Consider the following 13,450-nt stretch of genomic DNA (forward strand, 5'->3'; position numbering starts at 1 on the left):
AATTATAATAAATTATTGAAATTTTTGTTTGTGCCTTTTTTCACTGTCATTCAATATAAGCGACATCATGGTGAAGCCAATGCGGCCGCTGGCTGCTGCTCCAGAACACCTACGACTGAATGAAAGTCAATGGAAAAAAAACCCTCAAGGAATCTCACTAGAAGTACATTATCAATGCATTTATTTCCACAAGACTTTACATTCTCAACATGCCTGCTTTACTTCTTCTAATGGGTGTCTGCGTTGTGTCTTTTGAAAAGTATTGCTCTGTAAAGAAGATATTAAGGCTTAAAGAGAACTATATTTGAGGGCATTGTTGCATTGATTGACCCGTCTCTGCCAAGCTTCCCAAATCTCTAAATCTCTGTCTCCATCCTGCCGAGAGCGTTGAAGCCAAACTCCTTGCTTCAAAACATCTCTGCAAGAACCAACCATTATTATACGGTCTATGGCAAGGCTCCTCAACTACATTATGGGCAACAGATTTTATGCTTGTTACCTGTTTGGGATTCATGTTTTTTGTTGTTGAAATAGTGTGGCACACAAAATTATAAAAAAAAAATGAAATGCCAAAAAAGGTTATTCTCATAACTGTATTTTTGGATTATTTCTCTCCCATATTGTTTTATACCACTTATTCAAAACCATTATGTCTTTTTGGGTTTTTTTTTTTTTTTTTTGCTTTCAGCCTTGCAGGTACATGTACAACCAGAGGAATCTGCAGCGTATGTTTGATTTGCTCAGCAGAGTATGTCGGGCCACTCTTCCATTCAAACAGATTACCACTCCACCTTGCCGGGGTGGAGCCAATCACAAGCGTTCACCTGATATGGGGTGGGATGAGTAGGATGACGATGCAGAGGAGAGCCGTTGACGCACCTCACCAAGGTGGCCGCCCTGAAGCGGAACTGTCTGTTGAATCCGCCATCGCGACAGTATTAAACTAACTGGACGGTATATTTCCTCTAAGAAAGTTTTTGTTGATAAGAAAGATGTGCTTGCCGCACTCCCGACGGGATAAAAGTTGAATTTACCAACTCACTCGCTCAGCGCTCGGTCGCATGTCCCGTTGCTCTGATTGGCTGTAGGTCCATCCAATGCTCTGATTGGTTGTAGGTCTATCCAATTGCATCCAGAGACATTCTGGCCTGCGCCTCTTGGAAGTCGAAAAAGAACGGAGAGGTTAGAAGAAGAAGAACAATCTTTATTTGTCACACAGCACACCACACTACAACACATGCACATGCTTTGGATGGTGGCCGGTGAAATGAGGCCTCTGCATTCAACCCATCCTGGCTTGTCCTTCCTCCGGGGGCACCGCCAGGAGCAGTGGGCAGCATACGTGGACGCGCCCGGGGGACCTGGTGATGAGTGTCCATCGCTGGTCAGATGATGATGTGTGTATGTTTTTTTTTTGGGGGGGGGGGGGGGGGGGGGTCCTTACTGACGTGAGGTGGAGGAAACCCCAAGTGAGACTAATACAACCCCATTCCTAACCCCATTCCAGACTAATACACATTTCTTGTTTTTTTTTCGTTTTTTTATTGCTGATTGCATGGCAGAAATGGAATATAATATCCATAAGTATGTTTTAATCAGTGTCAAATTCTCGCGGACATAAGAGTCGTTATGTTTTTGTTACCTTAGAACGAACCCCTTAGGGCTACACGGGGGCCGCCATGTTGCGCCGCCATCTTTCTACAGTGGCCCAGAAAGGACAAAGCGAACACTGGCTCCAGCGAGGGCCTTTCGCGCGTGGCTCCTGGGGGCCACTGTAGCTTAACCTCGCCGCTAGATGTCGCCAGTTTCCGCACGCTGCACCTTCATGGCGCTGGCGGCAGGTGCGTCCGGACGCGCCCACACTCGAGCGCGTCACGGGGAGGTTTGGTCACCGGAGGTTTCTCTGGTTTTTTTGGGTTTGTTTGTTTTTTCGGGGTCGTCGGGTCCTTGAGGATTTTCTCTCTCCTCACGTTCGTTCTCCGCTGTACCCAGGGACACCGGACCAGTTGAAGTGATGGATTTAAGCAGACGTCTCCCGGTTCTCCTGCTGCTGCTCTTCTGTTTGGGGACCGCGAGCGCTCAGACTTCCGCGACCAACAAAGGTATAAATAGTGTTGTAGTAAATCATACACAACGACGAGGATTTATTGTCCGATTGGTCTTTTTTTTTAAATTATTATTATTATTATTATTATTATTATTATTATTATTATTGGTGAAGAAATCAGACATGCACGACCCCTCCAATGCGACTTTTTTTTTGTTATATCTAAACTTCTAATTGCTGTAAATCTTTACTTTTGGATCTTTCCACACCACTATAGAGCAATTACAATAATATATATAGTATTTATAGCCTCTCAAAAAGCCTCGAATACATTTGAAAAAACCTTTTGACCTGTTTTAACTTCTTCCTTTCAAACCGTGGGTGGAAGGGGACTAATAAGTATGAATTTGCATGAGATTTGGTGATCACATTATTGGGTGTAATTATTTTCGACAGTGTTTCCTCGTTTGGATGAGTGGAACTGAACAATGGGACACTTCTTTTCAGTCCTTTCCCCAACCACAGCAACAACAAAAAAAGCCCCTGGGGTTTTGTTTCTGTGTAAAGATGGGATGACCAGACAGACCTGAACTCACAGGAACCCGACTTTGTTATGTATAAATACCGCTTTTTGAGTCAGGGGGGATAGTGATACCACCTGAACTGGTTGTTGTTGAGGTTATTATGGAGTAAGTGTGCGTTGCCGATGATACGAGTGGGTCTACGAGTGGGTCTGCACCCTGTGTTTTAATGTTGGCAGTGTATGCGTGTGTTTCCATGGTAATGTCCCTGGTGGATTGTCAGTTGTTGAAAACACCCCTGGTTGGATCAGGTGGATCTACTTTCCTAACCCATTACTTTGACCCCAATCTCTCATGACACACACACACACACACACACACACACAGTGCCAAAGTACACACACACACACACACACACACACACACACACACACACAGTGCCCAAGTACACACACACACACACACACACACACACACAGTGCCTAAGTTCACACACACACACACGCACACGCACACACACAGAACTTTAGCATTTAATTGACAATGTTATAGTCATGCATGTATTTTTATGACTGACCATTGACCCACTTTTGACTCCATTGATCGTTTAAGCTTTCTAAGTGTGTGTTTAACTCATTCTCCCCTTTGTATTCTCACAGCATGTGAGGCCTTGAATGCAACAAGCTGTGAGGAATGTCTGAAGAATGTGTCGGTGAGTGCTGGAATAAAGACTTGTTTTCCCTTCCCCCAGATAGATTTGTTCTGTTTGCCCCAGGTCTTGCCTCAAATACTCATTCAAAAACAAATACAATTTAACATTCAATATCATTTAGTTTGTGGTGTCGCAGGTGAAGGAGCCATTGCTATTTTCCTCATCCATACCGGTTAGACTGGTTAGGGGAGGGGTGTGTGTGTGTGTGTGTGTGTGTGTGTGTGTGTGTGTGTGTGTGTGTGTGTGTGTGTGTGTGTGTGTGTGTGTGTGTGTGTGTGTGTGTGATCACAAGCTTTATTGAGTATCAGTCTGATAAAGTTTCATATGAACACTAATGTGTGTGTTTTTTGTTTGTACCCCCCCCCCCCCCCCCCCACGCAGTGTTTGTGGTGTATCACAACAAAATCTTGTATAACGTACCCCGTCAGCACCATTCTCCCCCCTCACTCACTTTGTCCATTGAATGACGCACGTTGGGGCCTCTGCTGGAGTAAGAACACACGCACGCACGCACACACACACACACACTCTCTCTCCCTCTCTCTTGGCGCTATTCATACACTACGTCAATCTCATGGTGGCTGATAGGTAAACACTGGAGAAAAAAAATTTGAATTTGAGTCATTGTATCAGCTTAAAAAATGCTTTAATTTGTTAAACATATCTATAGAAATTTATTTTTATTATTTTTTCCTCAACTTAGAATGTGCATCTTCATTTCTCAATTGCATCTTGAGAACACTGAACAAAAAATAAATTTGATTTGCAATTTTTTTTGGTTGATCCGATGACTAAACTTGATCATGACTGGCATGATAGGAAAAGAAAATGCCAAATGATGTTTCTTTTGAGAGCCACCAAAACGCATAGCGGCGACGTCAGTCTGCTTGCTCTAGAACGCACCTCTTTGGCATCGTCATTGTTTGTGCTCCATTGTTTCCGTGTTCTTTCTTGTGTAGTGAACTTTCAGACGTTGATAATCACTTTGGCCGTGTTGGGCGGAGTCATCATCATCGCCCTGCTGGTCTGCCTGTTCTGCTGCTGCAATTGTGCCAACTTTGGGTAAGTCTGACCAAATGCACTTGTACATGTTTAAGGGAAAATATTTCGCAGAGTTTGACAAAAGTTCACACGGAATCAGTGTGAATAATTTTGTCCCTTATGATGACACACGCCAGATGAACCAACTGTATCTGGGATTCGTGTTTGAGGCAAGCAGAGGAGTCCTTTATTGGTCTTGTGTATTTTTCCCATTTGAAATCTTTTCACGTCAGCGACTCTTTGAAGGTAAAATGCTGTCTGAGCCACATTGACAGTTGAGGCTTTTCGAGATCATGCTCCAGCAATGTGATGTGTGTTTATTTGAAAATTGGCTTATCTGACCTTGGTTGTGATGCCGAGGTAAGATCGCGACAGCCATGTTGACTTTGGTGTGGTCACAGTAAAGTTGCGCTACATCAAACACACATTTTGTTGGGTAATTAAAGGCTTTTCTGGGCAATATGGATCAATTAGTTGTGATAATCAATGGGAAATTTACACTGTGTGTATATATATATATATATATATATGTGTGTGTGTGTGTGTGTGTGTGTGTGTGTGTGTGTGTGTGTGTGTGTGTGTGTGTGTGTATGTGTATGTATGTATGTATGTGTATATATATAGTACAATATCTACCGATAAATTAAAAATACCAATCGATCTAACTGAGCTTCATATTGTAAAGTCTAGTATCAACATAGAACTCTCCATTTTAAAATAAACCTCCTTCCAATCTGTCAGACCTTGTATTGTGAGAATGATTTGGGTGTTAGCTTCTGTAAATCAATCATTTAAACTACAAAATTCTTATCATTTAATGTTCCTTGTCTCTATGCAAGTCCATGTACTGCCACTGACCTTTTTGAGAAGCTTCTGTGATCGCCGACCTAATTTTGTGTCTGACGACAAATAGAGGATATGCCATAGTCTAAGGGTAAAATAGTGCCATTATTGGAAATTGGTTGCCTATATTGTACTATTGAAAGCAATGGAAGTCAATGGAGGATGAAAAGTAGAAAAGCTTTGTTTTCTTCAGACTGTAAACAACTACCAGTCACAGTATTCGGATTCATATGGAGGTAAAGAACATTTACAGTTAAATGTTCTATTAAATATTTCCATTAAACTTCACATCCCTTGATGAATATAGGCTACCACTGAAACATGATCCATGACGCCATTGATCACTTGCCAAGTCCTGCCGGGTCAGCTGAGGCCCTAAATACGTTCTTTATCATAGCCACTTCATCTGTAAACCCACTCTTGTGCTTTTCCTTTTTGTGTCAGATCGAAAAGGTTTGCGGCCAAGATGGAGCAACAGACCGACAAGACAAAGACCAAACAAGAAGAAAGGTAATAAAGGGAACGTCATTTTATTCAATTTACCATGAGGGCTGAGAAGCTTCCTTTATTAAAGGGAACCTGTTATGCAAAACGTACTTTTCAGTGGAAAATGTTGTTCAGATCTGCAGCCAACCCCTACATCACGTTCAGTTCACGGTTCAGAATTAGAATGGGGGTGAGTGTGATGACCATCATCAATCCCCCCCTTGGAGATGGGACATCTCCACAAAAGAGAACAGGATAAAACACATCACAACCGAAATTGATCCAATAACCAATCTCAAAACACAATACCAAAAGCAGGCAAAAACAAGACACCAAAACAAACCGCAAACCAATTGAACATGTAAATGCATACTAAGAATAGAGCGGGGATAAATGCAATAAAAGAAATGATCAATACACAAGAAATAAATTATTATTAGTTATTATTATTAGTTTCTTATTAGTTATTAGAAAAACCCATGCCGTCCAGTAAAACCCAGTGGGGAAATGACCAATCATCACTCAAAAAACAAATCTTTTAAAAGGAATTAATACCAACTGTCCGTGAAGACACTGCAGATGATGTAAATAGAAGTATTTCAAAAATAATTCTGCTGTTTCTTTGTGTGTGTGTGTGTGTGTGTGTGTGTGTGTGTGTGTGTGTGTGTGTGTGTGTGTGTGTGTGTGTGTGTGTGTGTGTGTGTGTGTGTGTGTGTGTGTGTGTGTGTGTGTGTGTGTGTGTGTGTGGGTAGACTGTAGGCTGTGGCACACAATCTGCTTCTGTGCGTTTCTCCAAACAGAACCAATAAAAAAATAGTGTGTAAGTACTGTAGATATATTAACTTAATTTTATTTTCCAGTGTTAACATAGAACAAAAAAAATCCCCTCGTGCAAGGGTCACAGTGCGTCGTGGTGCGGTGTCCGTGTCTCCTACAATCTTGCAGCACGGCAACAAAAGTTTTTGTTGTTGTGTAAAAACTTTTAAATTAGGCCTTGTACTGTAGATCTAATATGAGTGTAGATCCAGCAGCTGGGTTCGCTTATTTCTCCCCTCAAATTTGTTCAGAAGGCTTTGGTGGACTGATTAAGTGAAATCAGTTAAAGTTTACTGAGTAAATAAAATGGAGCCCAAAGTGAAGCTCAAACCCCACTGGCTCACAGAACCCGGAACTGGTGCTCAAATCCCATTGGCTCAGAACTCGGGGCTGAGCTTCTTATTCGCAATTAAAGCTTCACACTTTGAGAAAGCCCGTTTTTAAACAGTCTGGGTTAAGAGGCATGTCACAATGGCTCGAATGCATAATCTGAGTGGTATTTTCAGCAAATAAACTTCAAAAACATGTTTTGGGCCCCTCAGAGACCTATATTAACTTGTGTACAAAGGAACATTATAGGTCCCCCTTAACTCCCCAAACTGGTTTGTGACCTACACGTAATTTTCAACCATTGTTTATCCTGGAAAATCATTACTCACTATCTTTATCTCAATACGGTATTTATTTTGTCTTTTTATAGGAGGTCAGAAATGAAACAGAGGCATGATGAGATCAGAAATAAATATGGTGAGTTTTCTCTTCGCTTACGCGCGCACACACACACAACCACAACCACAACCACACACACACACACACACACACACACACACACACACACACACACTCTTTCCTTCCTTGAAAGGTTGTTTTGTTTCCCCATTCCTATAATGGGCAGGCTCAGGTTGCCTGGTTTCAGCTTTTCAAGCAACAAGTTATTTTGCAACCCTGTCTCAAAATATTCAATACATTCTTCTTATTCTTCTTTCGGCTGCTCCCATTAGGGGTCGCCACAGCGGATGATCTGCCTCCAATTAAAAGAAAAAAAAAAAAAAAAGTTAAAAATATCTTGCCACAATGAATGTAGCACCTTGACTCAAAGTCTCACGGTCATGGTCCCGTCCCTCCAGGTCTCAAAGGAGCAAACCCGTACGCCAAATTTAAATGAGCTGTACGGTGAGTTTGGACGTGTAGGAACCTCCTGCTCCAGCGATGCCTGTTCACCCCGACATGAAACCCTCCCCCAGGTTGTCCAGGAAGATGTTCCCTGGAGAAATGATCTCAAACCCATCGTAGTCTCTGATAGGTTTCTTGGCTTTATTTATGCACCTTACGCCCAATTAAAGGCTTGAGGCAACGCGGCTTACTTAGACCATTTAACGCCTACATTACGGTAAAGATTATTCTCACAAAATATTTTGATTTTTGTCGTTTTTGTGATTTATTTTTAGCATCTCAAATTGACTCTGATTCTGTTGCACTGTAACTTAAATTTTTCTTAGTATTACCTAATTTTTACCAACTGGAATTGGGCCACGGCTTTTCAATTATCGTAGCAAGTCATAAGAATGCCTGACTCTGTCAATTTTTTTTTTCTTCTGGCAACACTACTGTTAATGAAAGCACATGTTCTATTTTATTAAAACAAATGTTTTCAAGTTAAACCTGTATGTTTCTGGCTCTTCCTTATTGTTTATGTCTGTTGGTCTCGCATGGTGATCAAGTTCGCAAGTAATAGCTATGTAACTGACCCCTTTATATTCTTCACACATTTTGCTTTTATTCATAAAACATGTGTCAAAAATGTTGTGCTTTCTTATATTTAAATTATTACTTTTGGACATTTGACACCCAAAAAGACTCCTCAGGACAACAATGTTCATGAGAGACCAAAACACAGTAATATGTATTTTCCAGAATTTAGTCTAATTGAATTAATGTGCAAACATTAATTCTTCCATCTTTCCACTAACATAGAACATTTAACATTAGAAATAACTGCTGTTTCCTGCAGTTGATCAAAATGATTTATAAAGTGGAAAAGCTTGAATTATCCACACATTGTTGCACAATGTTTTAAGAAGAAATTATTAAAAAAACTACTTAACTCTGTAAAAATATGAAAACTTAGTCAAAAACTGTGAAAGTTGTAAATTTAAATGTAGAGTTTGCACATTTTTAAGATTTCTTCATATGTTATATGAAGAAATATCTTCAAATGTAACATATCTGTTGTTTCAATTTGGTAAAGTGTTTAAGTGCCCCCATGTGGCCATTAAAATCCAAACCTAATGTTGGACTGCGATGATTACAAAATAGGATAGTGTATTTTACCATTAGTCACTATTTATAATTTATTTTATTCATTAGTTTTCAATGCAAACATTTGACTCCACTACAGCTGACCTGCAAGTACAAGATGGCTCTCATAGTGTTTGTTTTTTTCATGTTTATCTTTTTATGTAAGCAACGCAACCAGATGCAGCCAAAATGTCTTAAACATAAAATCTTAAGCCTGCTGAAAATAACAGGAAACCATTCATTACACTTTTATTTTGTAGGGTTGACTAATAGAGGTTAAAGGGTCAAGCAATGGATGCAATTCCGCATCCCAAGCCTGCTTTGAACTTTGACATTCAATGTTCAATTCAATACTTCTACATAATTATGGAGAAAGCTGCACGGGTGACTTACTTTTGCAACCTTCAGAGTTCGCTTGTAGAAATCTATTTCTGTCACTAGAAATGTATTCACACAATGTTCACACAAATTATACTAAAATGTACATGATGTTGTTCCATTTTAGCATGATAAATTGTGTTTAACGCAACTAAAGTTAAGTACAGTTTATATTATATTGTATTATATATTAAGTCATATTGGTGTAATATAAGTATTAGTTCAAATTGAGTTGTTTATTTCTAACGCACTTTAAATATAATACATATAATTCTGGCAGCAAGTATAATTGTGGTGTTCAGCACCATAAAGGTGCATTATACAGTATAAATACTGTATTTAACAGGGCCCAATTGATTATACTTAAGTATCCTGTACTTATGTGGGAGTACTTCTTTATGTTTCATACTTGCGTACATACTTTAATGTTTGTATTTTTAAGGAGAGAAAGTTGAACCCAAAGGAGAAGGTGGAAGCGTACTGGGGACCATGTTAAAATGAAGATATCATTTTCCAAATATGTATGTGTGACTGGAGTAAGAGTGGAAATGAAACCGCAATAATACAAATAGCATTTTAATTTTTCACTTTGATTGGATTATTGGGGTTTTTTTGGGGTGTTTTTTTTCCTCGAATGACCCATACATACGCGGTACATTATCACTCTACGTTCTAACTCGTGGACTCAGGCTTTCTCACTTGAATAGAGTCCCCTATGGGCTTCCATAGGCGACGCGGGTTGGCGGGCTCTTCCGCGCGCGTGACCGAGTATTCTGCCCCGGCGCGCGCTCCCGTCTCCGCGCCGTCACGTGGCCGCGCCTCCGTCCAATCGCCGCGGAGCAACAGGAGTCGAGGCGCGTTCCCGTCACCGGAGGAGAAGAGGGCAGCGGGAGGCGGCAGAAGAGAGAGAGAGAGAGAGAGAGAGGAGAAAAAAGGAAAACATCTCCCCCGCCCTCCCCCCCCAAAAAAAAAAAAAAAAAAAATAATACTGATATTCCCGCAAAGAATCCCATAATAATCCAGCCGAGATGTCGGAGGAAAAGCCCAAGGTGAGCCATGGCGGCGGGAACACACCTGGATCTGCGGCGATGCGGTCATTTGATGCCGGACCGTTCCTTCCGATGTGCAATCTAAAATGGCCTGGGTTTGCACGTTTCTGTGAATCGGCGCAGTGTTTATTTTGGAAATGAATGAGTTCTGTGGCGGCCGCGGTTCCCCGTTCACCCCTCCGCCTGGCGGGTTTATTGTTATTATTATTATTATTATTATTATTTTTTTTGAATTTATTTTTTTAATACACGGAGGCAAAACTGACCCGGTGGTGTTAAAAGAAAAGGAACCCCCCCCCCCGAGGAAGAATGTCGGTTGTACTGTGATTGCCATTTGCGGTTTTTTTTTTTTTTCTTTGTGGGAGCAGGACCACGCTACGTCCGCAACGACTCGGAATGCCGCAAACGCAGCCGCGGCAATAGAAAGGCGAACAAAGATGACGCAGTGGTGTGTGTGTGTATATATGTGTATTTTAAAAAAATCAAGACGACGCTCGGTTTTTCTTATATGACCGTGCGCGTGTTTTCCGCAAATCAACTTATCAAAACAAGCAGCTAGCACACTTAAAAGTCAGCCACAGTGGGAGCTCTGCAGTGCGTATGGTACCACCGGGTCGTGTAGCGTGAACGGATCTTTGTAGTGTGGTCGGATCGGTTGTAGTCATCGCAACAGTCTGCTAAATTGACGCTCGCTGCGATTTTAAACTTTGTTGGGTCGACCCGTCGGTGTGAACTCCCGTTTTTTTTTTATGCCACGCATGATCCACACGCTTCCCCTCGTCCCATGCACCCACGGGCTCTTCAAGTTAAGAAGTTGTGATTTTTATCTATTTATTTTTAACCGTGCCGTGCTCCCCCCCCCTCCCCTCCAGGAGGGTGTGAAGACGGAGAACGATCACATCAACCTCAAGGTCGCCGGGCAGGATGGTTCCGTGGTCCAGTTCAAAATCAAGAGGCACACACCGCTCAGCAAACTAATGAAGGCGTACTGCGAACGACAGGTGAGCGGAAAAGAAAGTGCTTGACGTCTGTGTTCCTACCACTGGGAAGCACTTGCCGCCGCTCTTTTTGGTAGAGTTGTGATTGGAAGGACGTCCCGGTATCATTTGGTTGTGCTTTCTCTTTGCTTCCGCAGGGTCTCTCAATAAGGCAGATCAGGTTCAGGTTTGATGGCCAGCCCATCAACGAGACGGATACGCCCGCACAGGTTAGGACCGACCGTCGCACGCTCTCAGCCTAATTGACCATCCTCCTCCAGTCTCCTTATAAAAAAGGGACGCCTTTTAAAATTCAATTTCGAAACTTACACCTTATAAATAATTCACACAGTCTCAATCGTCGATCATACAGAGTTGAGATCCTGCGCCCTGGGGTCTATTAATAATTTCCAAATAGGATTAAACATATTTTGTGTGTAGGTCCAAAGTTGTTTTTATATGAGCCCCCTATGGCTGTGCACAACATTCTAATGTCTTGTCTTCCACTGTATATATGCACTGAATTGATATTTCTCTCCCCTTCTCAGCTGGAGATGGAAGATGAAGACACCATAGATGTTTTCCAGCAGCAGACGGGTGGGTTCTGCTAAGTCCCGCCCAGCTCAGTAATGGCCACCCTCAAACCCCCACCTCCAGTGTCCCGCTTCATGGCTTCTCTTTATTATTATTAATATTATTATTATTATTATTATTATTATTGTTATTATTATTTCTTCCTGTTTGAAGATGTCACTCCTTTTTTTGGTCACTATGTCAGGTGGTGTGGGGCTTATGTACTGCCTCTGCCAGGACTGAACTTTTACAGGTGTGTTTAATGGTCCTTCTTCTGGCCAATCAGGACAATACTTCTACCAACGGGGTGGGTTTTGATTGTACCAACCGGCATCGTGGTGGTTCTTGGCATGTCAGTGCTTCATTCTTATCTGGAAAGTGTAGTATCAAGTAGTCTATCATGGTTTTTCATGCGTTGCTGGTCATGTGGGGAGCCGCCGCCTTTTTGTCTCGGGTCGCTGTCGGTTGGACATGGAAATATTTAGAAATTGAAGCTCTATACAAACCCACTTCAGCGCTGTATCTTCCTGTTGTCTTCCAAACAGTGACCCCAGCCCATTTGTCTCCATGTATTTTAATTCTCTGCATTTATAGGTGCTTGTGGCTAAAGAGTTCAGCACAATTTTTGTATTTCTTTTCTTCTTCTTCTCCCCCCCCCCCCCCCCCCCCCCCCCCCCTTCCCTTTTTAAGAAATATATTACCCAGGGAGCTTCTTGCTTGGTGTACAGAGGTAACAAAATGTATTCCAGATGTTTGTTGTGGGGCCTGGACCAGTTCTCCAAAGAATGAACCTTTTGTTTTCTTATTTGATGTATTATGATCAGTCTTACATCAAGCAAGGTCAGAACTTGGCCACTTTTATGGGAGTGTGTCGCTCAGCGGTAGGATGATGCTTCCTCTTCTCCCATCATGTCTACGTTAAGGGGAAGATCCTCGATTGGTTCCGGTTGTACCACAACACTCAAGTTCAAAAAGTCTGCGGGGAAATTGGATGGAGGAGAGTTAAGTCCATTGAACACTGCTGAGGGACAGACTCATTCGGAGTTGGTGTATGAGGAGGATAAGGGAAGATTCCCTTACAGAAGTCAATGTGTGTTGTTTATTCTTTTTATTTTATTTTTTTCTTGATTTTCTGTTGAAATCGGCCAGGGGCCAGTCCCTACAACTTTTTATTTTTATTTTTATTTTTTTTCTGCTCTGCTTGTGGATTTTAGATTTGTTTGATAAAAGCATTGGGTGGGTTTGCGGGGCGGGAATGTTTGGACAGTTGTTTAGGGTCAGATGTGTCAACGTAAAGAACTGCAGACATATGATCCTCGATGTGTATTAAATTGGCAGCTTCCAGTTTCAGCGTCTATGCGCAACAAAGGGTTAATGCATCATTTTAATTACCAAACTCCAGGGACGGCTTTTGCTGCTAAATATTTGCAAAGCTCTTCCAAAACAACCTTTAACTGTCAAACCGTTTAAAATCCTAATTTTAACGCGAGTCTGAGAGATACTGCAAAAAATACAAAAAATTGTTCTCTTATCTAGGGTCAGTTAACAGTGTTTTTAATGTCTATAAGGATAATCCTTTGGCAGGTTTCCCTAAAGTATTTGCTTGGAAAACAGTGATGCATTGACTTTTGTTGCTCCTGGGGAGGGAAGGGAGGGTAACTTGTGGCGCTGGGGAGATAAATGTTCTGTACCCACAGTTCTTGTCATGT

The 13,450-nt window shown here is 41.7% G+C and overlaps 2 protein-coding genes across 2 annotated transcripts; both read left to right on the forward strand.

The window, feature by feature from the left end:
* Window positions 1–1,903: 1,903 nt before the first annotated feature.
* pttg1ipa (PTTG1 interacting protein a) lies at window positions 1,904–8,083 on the forward strand. The gene is made up of 7 exons (XM_080011842.1): window positions 1,904–2,102; window positions 3,228–3,280; window positions 3,662–3,770; window positions 4,240–4,342; window positions 5,609–5,674; window positions 7,167–7,213; window positions 7,594–8,083. Exons 1-7 carry the CDS (start codon window positions 2,015–2,017, stop codon window positions 7,629–7,631), a joined length of 504 nt encoding a protein of 167 aa, XP_079867968.1. The 5' UTR covers window positions 1,904–2,014; the 3' UTR covers window positions 7,632–8,083.
* Window positions 8,084–10,060: 1,977 nt separating this feature from the next.
* On the forward strand, window positions 10,061–12,931 carry sumo3a (small ubiquitin like modifier 3a). Its single transcript, XM_080011815.1, has 4 exons — window positions 10,061–10,191; window positions 11,064–11,192; window positions 11,327–11,398; window positions 11,717–12,931. The coding sequence occupies exons 1-4, from the start codon at window positions 10,171–10,173 to the stop codon at window positions 11,777–11,779; spliced, it is 285 nt and encodes a 94-aa protein (XP_079867941.1). The 5' UTR covers window positions 10,061–10,170; the 3' UTR covers window positions 11,780–12,931.
* Window positions 12,932–13,450: the final 519 nt, after the last annotated feature.

The sequence above is a fragment of the Zeus faber genome (genome assembly GCF_960531495.2).
Source record: "Zeus faber genome assembly, chromosome: 13".
In the NCBI taxonomy this organism is placed as follows: domain Eukaryota; kingdom Metazoa; phylum Chordata; class Actinopteri; order Zeiformes; family Zeidae; genus Zeus; species Zeus faber.